The sequence below is a fragment of the Rhododendron vialii genome, chromosome 13a, assembly GCF_030253575.1.
Source record: "Rhododendron vialii isolate Sample 1 chromosome 13a, ASM3025357v1".
NCBI lineage: Eukaryota > Viridiplantae > Streptophyta > Magnoliopsida > Ericales > Ericaceae > Rhododendron > Rhododendron vialii.
This window is the reverse complement of record NC_080569.1, coordinates 19892011-19906749: the sequence shown is the minus strand read 5'-3', so window position 1 is coordinate 19906749 and position 14739 is coordinate 19892011. Positions and strand designations below refer to the sequence as shown.

Here is a 14739-nt window from a genome sequence, read left to right as displayed (position 1 = left end):
ACGATCCCCGAATATATATTCCAATGAGGGTGTGAGCATGAATTGAAATTGTTTGGTTTTACGTTAAATAAACAATCAAATTACTTTGTACGGATTAAGGATTTTAAAACATTCATAAAACTTGTGGAATTGGAGCAATCCTAACCAGGGAAATAGTTCAATTGAAGTCAAGATGTCATATTTTCAAAATTATCTGAAGAACTAAAAAAATTACTACGTAAAAGAACAAACCACAATTTATGTTAGTTTGATTGCAAATAAAGTTAACATAATTCAGTAAATGTTTTAACTATAGTTGAGTCGTCGTTAAATGAAGTTTTCAATAAAATTATAAGCTGACATACATAATCACAATTCAAATCAGTTTAAACCGTAAAAGCTAATTCCAAAATTGTAAAAACCAATGTTCATTGCAGTTATTTTGTACTATAATTTTTTTTTTATGTCTGTTGAATCACAAAAAACTAAACCAAATGTGAAATGTCCCATTTGAACTGATTTAAATTCTGTTAAAACAATGATATGGATTGGATTTGCGTTTGAACAGTTACTTTTCCTTCTCCCCGCTAGAGTTCTAGTAATATAAATACTACTAGCAGTGTTCGGGACACAAATAAAACTCATACGTATTTGGAGCTGTTTAATTCAAGTAATGTACGTGAACTCGCACTTATCAAACAAACAAAAATACGACCACATGTATTGTCCAAAGTAGTAGTACTCCTATGTTTTTTTCCCTTGAAAAAACTCCCCACGGTGACGCTTTGATCTGGTGAAGACAAATTAAACCTGGTCTGATCAACCAATTGGCAATTAACATCTCCCTCCCTCCCTCCAGCTTCACATCCGCAAAACACAAAGAAGAGTGAGAAGAAAGATCAAAAGGAACCCAAGAAGGAGAAGGTAGAGAACAAACAAAAAAAAACGCAGTTGTTGGGTCCAAGGCCACACATCTCAATAGAAAAGATCAACAAACAAACAAGAGAGAAATTTACCAAAAGCGTTTGTAAGATTTTGTTTCTGAGATCGAGCATATATCCAGCTAACTAAAAATTCAGTAAAAGAAGTCTTTCCAAGTTGAAGGTAGAGCGGAGGGATTCTCGAGCCTAGCCAGCCTGAACCTGCGGGTTGGGTTCGGTCTGGGGTCAATTTTTCATTTCTACAAGCAAAACCCAGAAATCGACGATCTCCTTGTATTTTCCAGATCTGGGTATGGTACTCTTTCTCCTCCTCCTTTGATTATGTCTATACACTTGTTAATAGGCCACGTATTTCATGTGTAATTGTAAGTATTATGATGTTGTTGTTACGCTACTAAAAAAAAAGGTCTTAGTAATTTTTACGACTATGTGCGGTTCGTAGATCATCATGTTGGAGGTGGCAAGTCAACGCTGCAAGTGCGAAGATAGCTTGTTGCTATGGTAGGGCTTAGTAGTTGGAGTTGAAGTAATTTTGGGCGGAGAATTTGTTCAGCTGTTTAATCCGTGCAGCCCTAATTTATGAGTCAATGATGGGTCATCTTGCTTGGTTTCTTGTAATCAGCATGTTGCTTTGGTGGTGGTTGCGGTTTTTGTTTTGTGTTCTTCCCTTCTAACATAATGAAATATCGAGTCTTTGGCTTCCCTGAGAGACCCATGTCTTCCCCGCGTTGGAAACCATTCACAACTTAGGTGGAATTTTGTTCGTCAGGAGATTTCAAGCCGTTAATGACTTAACATGCTTTATCAGAATTGGAAAAGAACCCAGAGGTACTGCAGCTTCCTCCATGTTTCTTTGGCTTAGATCATGTTGTGGCCGTAGAGCTTTAAGGTAGGTGTTTCTAGGCTCTATTCATTTTTCATTGGGATTAAAATACTTTGGGGTAGAGTTAAACGTTTGTGGTGTGGAATTCTTAGTCTCCAAGGGATTTGGAGTATTGAGAAGTTAAGTTCCGGGAGGTTCTTCTTTCCATGTTTATAAAACTCAGGCAACCAAGGGAGTGACTGGATACTTTGTCTTTGAGCTGCGCATTTCAAAGAAGGTGATGGTTTATGTTGGTTGTAGGCTATGTTTCATGAACTCGTGTACCAGTATCGGGTGGTCCAAGCATCACGTTCAAAGGCTGGACTTGGATATATGGTAGAAGACTTGCTTCTATTGCTTTAGCATACAATAGTTATACGTTGTACTCCATCTGTCCCATTTTGTTTGCTCTCCATGGGGATTCCAACTTTTTATGGAGTTCTCTTAAAAAATTTCAGATTTCCACAATTACCTTTAAAATAATGCACCCCATGCGCTTTAAGTCTAATCCAACTTTACATGGGGTAAAATTGGGAGGTTGCTCTATTTTGGCTGCTATTTTTGAAAATGAAGCAAACATTTTGCGACGACCCAAAATGAAAAGATGAGCAAACAAAATGGGATGGAGGAGGGGGTATATAATTAAGCAATGTACTTGAAATCAATAGGATTACAGAAAAACATGGAAGGAATTTTCATTCACTTGACAAATTTGGAAATATTTATTCTTTAGATAAAGCGAGCTTTTTCTTCTTCAAATACCACAAAGATTTGATGGTCAACGTCGTCTATCAGCTACAAATATTGTGGGAAGATAGAAGAGTGTATGTATCACTGGTTGTAGGGAACTCTCCGTCGTATAAAGGTTTTTGGAGGAGTAAGCCCCCTTTCTTTTGGTTGGACATGTTACGCAGTCTTGGGTAGAATTTAACCCCAAAAGCTAACTGTTGAAGTGAGGGTGCCCTCATGTTTATATACTTCATATTACTTTGATACCAAGCGATGTGGGACTTCGATTCACACCCTCTCTCCCACGCAGTGTGCTCAATCAGCAGCAGCTGCCACGTGTAGGCCAGAGACACGCACCCTACCCATCTTCGGTACCTAGCTTTGATACCATGTTACATGGTCTTGGTAGAACTCCTCTCCAAAAGCTACGTATTGAAGTGAGGGTGCCATCACACTTATATGCTTCATATTACTTTGGTACCCAGGCAATGTGGGACTTCGCTTTACAGGACAAATGCCTGTTGTAACCTCAGAAAGAGATGAAAAATGATCATAGTATGGTGTTGTGTATGAAGAAACACTGGGAGACATGTTTAGCATAGTTTTTTGGTTTCCCCCCCCCCCCTTTTTTTTTTTTTTTTTGCGGTTAGTGAGTTGTGGAAACCAATTATCTCTATTTCTGGGGTTAACCGGGTTATGTCTAATTGAGTGGGAGAATTGCTAGCCTATGGAGCTTTGGCCGGTTTTTATGCTTTTATTCAGTGATTAATATACCTGCAGATCTATAGAATGTCATCCCTTTTTGGTTCTTTTTGCCAGTAAAATTTTGCTTAATAAAAAGAATGAAAATTTTTTTTTTTTTTTTTGTGTGTGTGTGGGAACGGCAATATATTATTAGGGAAACTTGATAATGGGTACATCAAGTGAGGGGGAGAGGGGAGGGGAAATCAACCGAAGGTTGATAGCAAACGAAAGGGACAAATCCCAAACAGGAGGGCCAAAGGCCAAACACCAAAAAATAAGCCAAGCCCGAACACCTAAGGGCCCTAAACTCAACACCCAAAGGGCAAGGCCCAAGAGGACCAAGCCCAACCCTAAGAACCCAAAACTAACCCAAACAATGAACCAGCCGATCTGCCACCAACCAGCCGCCAATCCATCCACCGTGCAAACAAACCACCACCACCAGTCAACGAAAACAGTAAACCAACCCCGCCGCGATACCCACGAGCTGCCGGACTCCAAATATTGGGAGTTGAGTTTTGTTCACCCTCCACTTAAGAGGGTGAACATTACCCTTTTTTCTATTGGTTGAAATTCTCTTAAGTAATCACTTTTCCTTCAATGGTTTAAGTATTTCAAGATACTTTTTATACGTATTTATATGTAATCTATATACGCTCCTTAGGCGCTCCCAACCTTAGGAGCTTCTTGGTGCACCCGCTCCCGCTTTGTGCTACTAAGATCTTCATGCTTGCCACTTCTTTTCAGGCTGTTCAATGGCTTGTTTTCAAATTACACGCTGCATAATATATGGGGTATGTAATTCTGTCCTTTGAGGCTTGCATGTAACTCCCGTTTACTTTTTGTAGGTAAATGACTTGTGTATCTACCAAAGGGCATTTCTAGTTCAAGTTAAGCTCACAACAACTTAGCAGCAGTCCCTATCCAGCAATTAGATTGTGGTGCCAGCACAATGGATACAATGAATGGAGGGAACAGTCTTCTTGATAACAATCCCAGTTTGGCTTCCAAGACAAGATTGCGTTGGACACATGAACTTCATGAACGCTTTGTTGATGCTGTAGCCCAACTGGGTGGTCCTGATCGTAAGTTATCTCGACCTTATTTTGGCTAACTTTGTTCCATTTGCCGCTATTTCCTCAACACTCATGCCAAACAAGGGAAAATAAAGAAATGGCAAGAAAAATGCATGTGGATTTAGGATTATATCCACTTTTCTTATCATGCACGGCTTTGGCAGAGAACATTAAATGGCTTGATATACGTGAACATTGTAAGTCAGCTTAAACAAGTGAAGATAACATAGCATGTTATTTTGTTCCTGAACTCTGTTGATTTCCAATATGACGGTCCTTGCCTACACTTGGCTTTGGCGTTTACTACATAGATAGTGTTTTACTGTAATGCATTTGTGGGCTTTTTTCAGAAAGTCGATCATTTATCAGTGATCACTGATTATAGAGGCAATTCAGCTGGAAGATCAGCCAAGTTTCCTAATATCCTGTCTGATGTGTTCTCTATATCCTGTGAGCATCTTAAGAGGGTTGTTATTTTTAAGCTTTTTAAGGGTTTTTTTTTTTCCCTTCAGGGGCTACACCCAAAGGTGTTCTCAGAGTCATGGGTGTACAAGGACTGACGATTTACCATGTCAAAAGCCACCTACAGGTGTGTATTCTTCGATTTTGTTCCATGGAAATTTTTCTCTGGATATTCTCTCCACTAAAATCAGTCATTGTCTTCGTACTGATTTCTTTGACTTCTGCCATGTGATGCACACAGAAATATCGGCTTGCAAAGTACCTCCCTGACTCAGTTGATGGTAAGTGTGTTTTAAATTTTGCTTGCTTAAGACAAGATTAATCCACGGACTATTATCTTTGCTGGAGGAAGTAGGCATGGTTTCATGATTCTTCTGCCTGAAATGATCAGTTCATTCATGTCTTAAATTGATAATGCAAGGGAAAAGTGCTGATAAGAAAGAATCTGGGGACATGCTTTCAAGTTTGGATGGTTCATCGTAAGTAATTTGCTCCTTTCTTAATGCTTTCCACCTGTTAAAATAGTCTTTTATCATGGTTTTTTCTATACATGTTTTATGGAAGTGTGTTACCCTAGATCAGATGCAACCAATAAAAGGAAATAGGCAGACATGAAGAGGTCTTAACTGTTTGGAGACCTGAACTTTTCAGACTAGATAATCTGTCAATTCTATCTGTTTCCCTTTTCCTAAATGGTTTCACAAGACAATTGTACAGTTGAGAATATAGTATATGGACAAGATCGTGTAATGAAACATTTAGATCTGTTTATGTACCTCACTGATGGGCCTACTTGATCTGAGGAGGTTAGTGTTCTCACCTGTTCACAGCGGGATGCAAATTACTGAAACACTCAAGCTGCAGATGGAGGTACAGAAGCGGCTGCATGAGCAATTGGAGGTATGCTTTCCTGTCCTTTCTGAGCATCCTTCTCAGTAGACATGTCATGATTGCCATGTATCTTCCTTTTATTTTAGGGTCACTTATATTAACATCCCATGGGCCATGAATGCTTTTGAAATCACATTTTCACCCTCTTATGTTACTGTTCTCTCCATCCATTAGTAGGTTACCAGTTTACCATAGGCAAAATCTGGATTTCTGATGTCAGGGAAGTTACATCTCAGAAATCCAGATTTTGCCTTTGATAGCCTACGTATCCCTCTCTCAAATCACATGACCAACTACCTCCATTAAATCCAGTAACAAGCTCTGCAACTATTGGCACCGCCTCACCTGAAACCCCGCCTTCTAACAAAACATTTCAAAAACCACCATTCATCCATTGCATCATCCCCTCAACCATCTCTCTCATATCCTTTGTTCCATTCCCCCTCTCCCCCCCAAAAAAAAAAAGAAAAAGAAAAAGAAAGAGAACAAAATGGGCCTAATGGCTTAGATTTCCTTGTTCACTACAACAGATTGTGAGTTCTACAAGGAACCAGACATAGTTCAACTCCATCATCCTACCACCCCAAACCTTCCTGTGTTGCTCCACTCCCATCCAGATATGAGTAACAGAACCCAATTCCGCTCAGCAACCCAATCCACCCAATCTAGAACACTTATAAACATTTCAAAGCTTTCTTATTCGTCTTTGTATTCTCGTTATTTCATCATAACTTTACATCAAGAATCACTTAGGCTATATCTGGATCAAGAACTTGTGGAGGAATTTGCTGGAGAAAAAGAAACGTATAGGATTTCCCTTCCCAAATTTAAAGTGTCTCTTGTCTTTTCCTTTCCGTCCACGAATCTGTGATTGAATTGCCAATAGGCCTTCGCCAACGGCATTAGAAGATGCACTTAGGTGCTAGGAGAAAGGATTTAAGAGTTCAACTTCTCTTCCAAGGTGCTAATATAACTATTCTAACAATACTTACTTTCGCCGATCAAAAAAATGTGATCAGATCACACCCAAAAGGATTCCAATTGAATTTGAGATTCTTTGAGGAATATAGGGAAAGGACAAAGAACTAGAAGAGCTCAACCAAAAAAAGATGCTTTTTGGTCTATTCCATTGACATGACATTTGTTTTTATACAAGCCTCTAACAGTAATAGATGATTTAGCTACTGGTACAGTAGTCCTCTACATTGACAAGTGAGAGTTATTTGGCGTTACAGGAGTTGGCAAAGCTTTGTCTCAAAGGTTTTTGTTGACTACCTGACTCTTTTCCCCATCAAGTTGATTATTTTCATGATCCATGGTCATTGTTCGGGCTGGCTGTGTTGAATGTGGTTGTAATCATAGCGCCTGTGAAGCAGCACTGACAGTTTTTCTTGTTTCTTGGTACATCGGAAATTCAACACTGGGACATTGACCAAAACACTTGAGCAAATGATCACATCAGTTATTCGTAGGTCAACTCTGTTATGCTTGCTTTCATTATAAAGCCATCCTGACTTGGTGCAATGACAGTAAGGGGATAGGGAGCAACCGGAAGTAATTGTCTTTGCTTCGATCATAAGAATACCGCGTGCAATTGATTTGTGAGACTATTCTGAAGTTTGACCAACAATATTTTTGAAATATAAAATACAGGTGCAGAGGCAGCTACAGCTGCGCATAGAAGCCCAAGGAAAGTATTTGAAGAAAATAATTGAAGAGCAACAACGGCTCAGTGGAGTTCTCTCTGAAGTGCCTGGCTCAGGGGTCTCTGCCCTGGCATCAATTGACAACTGCCAAGAATCTGACAATAAGGCTGACCACCCAGCAACCCCAGCCCCGACTTCTGAATCTCCACTATTGGACAAAGCTACCAAGGAACATGCTCCAACCAAGAGCCTCTCTCTTGATGAATCTTACACTTCGCATCATGAGCCACTTACGCCAGATTCTGGTTCACAAGCTGAGAGCCTAAAAGGTGAGAGGCCTGTGAAGAAGCAACGGCTGAGCACGGGTGCAGCAAGATATGCTAAACCAGAGATGATGCTCGTGCCCCAGATATTCGAGTCAAGCTTAAGCCCACCCTACCAGCAAACCAATTCTGTTTTCCTGGCCGGAGAGCAGCTTGACCATTCTTCATCAGGGATGTCTATTGGCAATGAAGACCAGCTGGAAAATAATTCAGGCAGGAATTTATAGGATTTATGTAGCATGTTAATTTGTATTTGATGGATCTCCAGTTTCCTCGTATGCGTAGTTTCACGAGTGAGATATTTGTAATTAGGTGAAGAAACCTCGTTAGTTCATTGATGGCATGATGTTATTCTAGGTTGAGAGAGACATTTTAGGAATTTCTGTAAATACTTGTCTTTGTCATGTCTGTGCAAGAGTTTATTTTAGGTATCATTCCTGCAAAGTGACTACAGTTCGTCTAAGAAAAATAATGTATTTCAATGTCGAACATGAATGATGGCAGTGTGCCTCTTTGCATACACTTGCCCTAAAGAGCTCTGCATCCTGATGAATCATAGGGATTCGTTGTCTGTGTTGCTTCTATGGGAAGGACTTCTCTCAAGGTGAAAGCCAGTGCTGGCTTTGGAATGGAGACTGGTGATGGTCGCCGCTACCAATACTGGTTACATGTTCTTAGAAGCTCTGCACAAGCAAATTTGTTCCGGTACTAATAGGACTGCCCAAATTTTATTTGGAGCTCATTTAAATCTTGCCAAAAATATTACTAGCCAGCAACTCAAGCTTTGGATCATGGGGTCCATTAGCATTTCCAGTAAAACCTCATATCTTGAAGACGTTAATGCAGTCTAAAGAACTTCACCTTACTAAAAAAATACAGGAATCAAAGTGGCTCTCAAAATATGGCAATGAAGATTTCATAGTTCTTAGGTAACTTTATATCTTACGGTTGATGAATCGAACTTACAAAATTGGCTGACTATACATGGAGAATAAAATCTCTCTCTCTTTCTCTGACACACGCAGGGAAAAAAGTTTGAATGTCATTCCAGCCATCCATGTCTGCTGTAAAAGCTATATCTAAACCCTCAGTCGAGCTCCTCCCGATATTGGAAAAGCCATAAAACAGAAATGCTGCTTGATCAAGGGAGTGAGACCTGTTTAATTTTCTCAGCGACAACTGAATAGCCTTGTTATCATTGAACCAGATACATCTCATGCTCCCTGCATGCAATATGATTAACCAATGACTTATATTTAAAATATTGATAACATGATAATCGTAGGTAATGAATGATCTCCCACAGCACATCTATTAGACAGACTTAACATGATCCAGTTGAGACATCATAAGGAAACTTTTTGACTTCCTGCACGCACTACCAACAATTCGAATAGTTGACTTTTTACTGCAGAAGTGATTGATCTCAATTGACAAAGCCTCGGTCCATTCCTCGCCTTGTCTTAGAAATTGCTTGTCAGGTTCCAAAAAAACAGTAATCAGCCTTAAACAAAGGCCAGCCTTGTGGTTTGGAAGTGCAACGAAGAAAGAAAGCAATACTTGGGGGCATAGTGTCAGTACCCATAGAAAAACACAATTCTACAGACTAGAAGTGGGCTTCACAATGCCCTGGAGCTTCCACCCGCCAAATCCTGCCAAAGAAAATGCCTGCAGGTGAAAGACGCTGGATTAGATAGGGAATGAGAAAAATCAAATCTCATCATTCAATTCTGCCCCACAATAGATCCAAACCAGCTTATAAAGCACATAAAGGCCCCAGTCGGACATCCAATTGCTTCAAATGAATTATTGGAAGATGACTTATATATCAAAAGATGGACAAGTGAACCTAACGGTCCAAAAAATTTCATGTCTATGTACATACTTGTTCGAAGCCAAAATATCACCCTTCGTCTCTACTCCTCTACCAATTAAAAGGTTTTTCTCTTGGAAGATGGTAGGCACAGTGATGGCCTGAGATCAACAGAGGTGCATGAGGTGAGGGTACGGGCAACCCAGATAAACAGAATAGTGGAGGGCTTTCATCTCCAGAAAACTTAGGTTAGCTAGTCACTTGATTTGATAAACATGAAGTTTTTAGGTGTTATATCCCAAGGTTGCTATGAGGACAATATATCAGGGAGCTGTAGAGGAGCAGAAGTAGCAGGTATAATATGGGGGACAAGGTATCAAACCTTGGTCAATGCTTTCCATGTCTTGAGCCTCTCCTTCCTAGGTCAGTCGGTTGGTAAGAGAGCGGGTGGCCTCATGAGAATGAACTATGAAGCACCGGACGATCAACAACCTCAGATATCCTGAATTTACTGAGGAACCATAAATAACCACGAAAACAAATTCCACCAATATCTTCAAACAATTTAGACGAGATCTCTCACCAATTTGAACCAGCTGTTGGTCATATTTTACCTAGTCAAAGGCTTCCATTCTCTCTCTCTCTCTCTCTCTCTCTCTCTCTCTCTCTCTCTCTCTCTCTCTCTCTCTCGTGCGCACGTGCGCAAATGCGTAGCCTATTTTTTTAGGTTTGTAGCATGTTAAGATAAACTGCACTATGTCCTCCATCCTGTCAGTACAGGCCCACGCATTTATACCATCAGTAATCAATCACATACAACTAGCTAAAGACATCAATTGGTTCATCGTCCAGCATACACACCCAACCCCCTTATACATTGTTTTGATATGGGTCTCGACTCTCAACGTATTATGGATCTCATTGAGTCGTAACATATTTTCCTCCTGTTATCATTTGCATCCTTGATAGTTGACCGCGGATACTACTCTACTGGAAGGATATACCTATCTGGGCCCCAACACCACAAACAAGTTGTTAGTTCAAACACCACAACTTACCCACGTGGTAATGGGCCAAATTGGATGAAATTGCTTTGAAGTACACCAAAACCGTTATGGTCATGCATGCAAGACTTCTTATTGTTATATGTAACAAACAAGCCCAAGGGTTAGCCTAGGGTGTCAATTGGGTTCATTTCTTTGGTTGTCTTACATTAATTCCTCTATCTTTTGACCCTTGAGTATTGGTCATAAAATGCCACAAGTACCAATTATCAATAGTTTATGCTATCATTAAGTTGGTTGTCCTTTTCCCTTAGAATCAGCATTTGGAAGCAAGGCCTTCCTAATTCATAGCACCTAAAAGGTTCAACAAGCTTCATGTATCAATGACCCCCTTGCAAGGTGGATTTCAAGTTCCTCAGTCAGAAGTTCTACTGCATCAACTGATAGTAGGCTTTGTTGACCCATGGTTATTGTGATCCAAAGAAAATCTATAAACAATGCAAAGTCCAGTTACTGCATTATAATACCCTGAAACCCTAGATGCAACTTTTCCTGTTAGAAATTTTCCCACAGTTAGAATTTCTCCCACAGTGCCAATGGATTGACATCTGAAAGTGCCACAAGACATGTTCAAATAACATACAGAGCAAATGAAAAGTGAAACTTAGTAATATGAATCGCGTGGGGAAAAAAAGCGCTTAACCTCTTCCCAAGATTGCCCGGTAGCTTCAAGCAAAGCAGCATTGCAAGTCTTTAGCTCTATGGAGGCACCTGAGAACATTGAGGCTGCCTCCTCCCATCCTCTATTATGCCCCATACACCTGTACAGATAACCTTTTGTTGGTACCAAGAAGAAAGACAACTAAAACGTAAATGATAGACAACATAAGGTGATTTGCATTAAGGTCTCTTTTATTGATGGAATGCGCCATTAGCCTCAACAGTGTATCCAAGGGGACTAAATCTATAAAACACAAATAAGGAAGAAACTACAGAGAACTACCCTTTTCAGTCCTCTTCGCCTCCTGGACAAGTTAGATTGTAAAAATGCTCATAATAGATTGTCGCAGTAGTGACACATATTGTCAAGGTATGACAAGCATCATGGGAAGTTCCATGGGAACGGTATTTGCTATTGAAGAAAACAAAGATAAACTCGAAAATGACTTCTCAAAATGAGCTTCTATCACAGATAAATAGACTTGTCATCACATGCTATACAACTCCAGTGGATTATCCTAGGCAAACCAAAAGGTTCTTTTCCATACGGCATCAAGATGGACACTGAATGCACACTAAGACCTCACCTATTAAATGGAACGCCAAAGAAGCTGTTACAGTCAGCAGAACTCACATAACTGTAAGTATCTCATCCCTTGAAAATTTACAGATGGCATGTTGAAGGTGCTCAGCTGTCTGTCCATCCATTGCTGCGATTGAATAAAAGCTCGAAATATAATGCACCTCAGCTTCCAAAAATCCTTTCACTTGCTCTTGCATAATCTTAAGTGTTTCTCTTGTTCGGACTGCATCACTACACCAAGACACCAGTTGAGAAGTGTTGATCAGGAATTAACCATCCATGCAAGCTAGAGAACTCAATCTAGCTATGGGTCACCATGTGAATACTGTGCAAGGTTAGAGAATATCCAAACCTGGACAAAATAAGTTCAGGAATCCAACCCAACTTCTGGAGCTTTTGTGAAACTTCAATAGCATCAGATTGTCCAGTTCTACTCAAAGGGCGATCATGATCTATGCAAAAAGAAGGAAACTATAACAGGAATTCTGCCATGATTTTGGCCATCATCAATACAATAAAAAGAAAAGGACGTGAATGACTTTAAGCATTTATTCAGTTCTTTTCCCTTATTTCTGTTTTATTCGAAAGTATCTGAAAGGCAACTTTGCAATGAAGTGTAGCGATCAATCATAACAGGAAAGCAAAAGGAGTGCTCATTTACAAACAACAATACTTGAAAAATGCAAACATGTAGCAGAAATTAATGTGCATTTGGAATGATGGATATAACAAATTTAGAATGCAGATATTTCAGCATCAATTCATGCCCTGTTCTTCCTCTTGTATACAAAAGACAATAATATTTTGTCCTTGGAATAGGCCTAATTAGAGGGCAGGGCTAAGCTTTCAAAGTAAGTTGCAATGAGTTAATTGTTTCAGTTGCATTTGAAGGAATAAAGCCATTCTCATGAACAAGTCGACTAACAAATACCGAAGAAACTTGTACTGTAATGGAACTGAATTGAAATCCTGAAATTTACCCAGTTGAGCCTCAAACAATTAATGACCTGTTCTTTTCGTGGATTTTGTATCAGAAAAGCAGCAATCCTTGGGTTTTTACCATGGAAATTACAGAGCATGAATCATAGTTTCAAGACCATGCATAAGAAATTACTTATCTTCCTACCTAAAACAAGTAGTAATATGTCTTGAAAACTCTGCACGTTCCATGCTTCGTGTCTTATCTAGTCACACGGCATTTCTCAACCCCAGGTATAGGAAGAGGATTGTGTGTCAGGTAGCTGACAGCCAGCACGTGTGATTTAGTATTTACACCAATTACACCCAGCACTGAAAATTTTCCCATGAATATGATTTATGCCAGGGTATTCCCTTTATAATTAGATATCACAGACCACGATGGCCTCTACAAAACTCAGTGAAGACAACGGTTTCGTATAGCCAATTGCGACGAGCTTCGTTTGGTTAGTAATATATTATCTCCAAGAGAGAGAGAGAGAGAGAGAGAGAGAGAGTGGGATAAGTAATATGTACCTCGCAATGAACGATCCTCCCATGAACTGTTTGCGTGACGAAGGAGGATTAGGCGCCGCCGAGAAACCGATTCCGAACGAGATTCCTCCTCCTCCTCCTCCTCCTCCTCCTCCTCCTTGTCCTTGCCGTCCGAGGTTTGGCCTTGGACGGTCTCAATTATGAGAGAACGAGGGAAGGACCGGTTAGGGGCGCGGCGGCGGTGGCGGGCGGTGGTGGAAATTAGGGACATGGAAGGAGAAGAGGAAGATAAGGTTGTTTTGGAGACTGTTAATGAAGAAGAAGAAGAAGAAGAAGGGAAGAGGAATAGAGAACCACCCATTGTTGCATTCATGGTTTGGTTGTGCTTACTGCTTAGTGTATTTCTTCAGTTTCTGTTCCCTTCCCACTTCCTTCCTTCCCAGGAGTGGAGTCACACGATAGGTAGGAATAGGAGGAGTTGAGGGGAACAGAATGTATGGCTCTTAATTGCATCTTGCCCTCTCAAACTATCGTACCTTTTCAAATTATCTCCCCAATTACACTTGAACTCCTCAAACTATCCAAAACCTTCCAACTTGGGCCTTACTGTATTACTCTTCCGTTGCTTCATTGTCGTTAAAGAGCTAAGAATAGTTTTCAAATATGATTTTTCTCCAAATAAAGGTGAGAATGTCGAGAGAGAATGATATGCATGTAAACTTGCATATTTATCAGAATCAAGACTATGCCTTTGTCTATTTTTTTAAACATGAACAGCTATTTGGCATCGTTATGGTTTTGATGTTGCAATGTTGTAATAGGTGTTAATGAGGATAAAACAAAAGGAGATCAGTTGATGGAGCGAATGGAATAACGCGGTCCATACAAAGATCCGGTCTTTTAATTTTGTTAGATGTGCAAAGTTTATATACATATCATTCTGGGCATTCTAGTCATGTTGTGAGAAAATAAAAGTGCTACACACACAACACACAACTAATCTCTAGCCGTCCATTATTGTAATAAATTGCCAAAATTCGCTCAAATTCTTCTCCGAAAAAGTTGAACTTTTCCCTAGAAGAGTTTTTTTTTTAAATCTAGACCTTCCAAATACATCTAAACGGTCAGAATTACGCGTCTAACCAACACAAAGATTGTGTGCATAGCATTTTTGGTGAGCAAACATATACTATAGAACTATTATGGGCTCTTTGATGGCCATTACATGACTGACGATTGATAAAGGGCCCAAGTTGAAAGGTTTGGGTGGTTTAAGGTGATCAAGTGTCAGGTTTCCTAGTCCAAGGGTAATTTGAGAAAAGAAAGCGTAATAGTGTAAGGAGGCACGATGTAATTAAGCCAAAAAAAATGGGCGCTGCTATTCGCAGCCCTCTATTTACTCCCATAGCCCGTTAAAAATTTTCAATTATACTCGACAGTTAGTTACCGAAATTGAGATATATTTTCAGCATCCAATTACCGAAATATTATATTTTTTTCAACAGATGTTTACC

General features: G+C 39.8%; 2 protein-coding genes across 7 annotated transcripts; one reads left to right on the top strand and one right to left on the bottom strand.

Annotated features, from left to right (window-relative positions):
• The first annotated feature begins 707 nt into the window (after positions 1-707).
• Positions 708-8097, top strand: LOC131313347 (myb family transcription factor PHL7-like). Of its 3 annotated transcripts, XM_058341612.1 has the most exons (8): positions 708-1210; positions 1363-1421; positions 4104-4340; positions 4844-4920; positions 5035-5074; positions 5215-5272; positions 5624-5693; positions 7338-8097. In XM_058341612.1, exons 3-8 carry the CDS (start codon positions 4208-4210, stop codon positions 7878-7880), a joined length of 921 nt encoding a protein of 306 aa, XP_058197595.1. In that variant the 5' UTR covers positions 708-1210; positions 1363-1421; positions 4104-4207; the 3' UTR covers positions 7881-8097. The 3 variants fall into 3 exon arrangements, with proteins under 3 accessions (XP_058197595.1, XP_058197594.1, XP_058197596.1); XM_058341611.1 differs by lacking the exon at positions 1363-1421; XM_058341613.1 differs by lacking the exons at positions 708-1210; positions 1363-1421 and having other exon boundaries at positions 4199-4340; positions 5605-5693.
• A 456-nt stretch (positions 8098-8553) lies between these two features.
• Positions 8554-13692, bottom strand: LOC131313348 (uncharacterized protein At3g52155, chloroplastic). Of its 4 annotated transcripts, XR_009196177.1 has the most exons (7): positions 13268-13692; positions 12126-12225; positions 11825-12004; positions 11174-11291; positions 9849-9968; positions 9235-9321; positions 8554-8876 (listed from the first exon to the last, which is right to left on the bottom strand). XR_009196177.1 is itself a non-coding variant. In XM_058341615.1 (6 exons), exons 1-5 carry the CDS (start codon positions 13596-13598, stop codon positions 9253-9255), a joined length of 798 nt encoding a protein of 265 aa, XP_058197598.1. In that variant the 5' UTR covers positions 13599-13692; the 3' UTR covers positions 8554-8876; positions 9235-9252. The 4 variants fall into 4 exon arrangements, 2 of the variants coding, with proteins under 2 accessions (XP_058197598.1, XP_058197597.1); XM_058341615.1 differs by lacking the exon at positions 9849-9968; XR_009196176.1 differs by lacking the exon at positions 8554-8876 and having other exon boundaries at positions 8935-9321.
• Between the last annotated feature and the right edge of the window lie 1047 nt (positions 13693-14739).

Bases quoted from the DNA above. Each gene is read 5' to 3' on its own strand.
- LOC131313347 (XM_058341611.1), top strand. From the start codon at position 4,208: ATGGATACAATGAATGGAGGGAACAGTCTTCTTGATAACAATCCCAGT. The intron at 5,075-5,214 runs GTAAGTGTGTTT...TGATAATGCAAG, and splicing joins CCTCCCTGACTCAGTTGATG to GGAAAAGTGCTGATAAGAAA. The intron at 5,694-7,337 runs GTATGCTTTCCT...TATAAAATACAG, and splicing joins GGCTGCATGAGCAATTGGAG to GTGCAGAGGCAGCTACAGCT.
- LOC131313348 (XM_058341615.1), bottom strand. From the start codon at position 13,598: ATGAATGCAACAATGGGTGGTTCTCTATTCCTCTTCCCTTCTTCTTCT. The intron at 12,226-13,267 runs GTACATATTACT...CTTTTTGCATAG, and splicing joins GGAGGATCGTTCATTGCGAG to ATCATGATCGCCCTTTGAGT. The intron at 11,292-11,824 runs GTGAGTTCTGCT...TTATCTGTACAG, and splicing joins GATGAGATACTTACAGTTAT to GTGTATGGGGCATAATAGAG.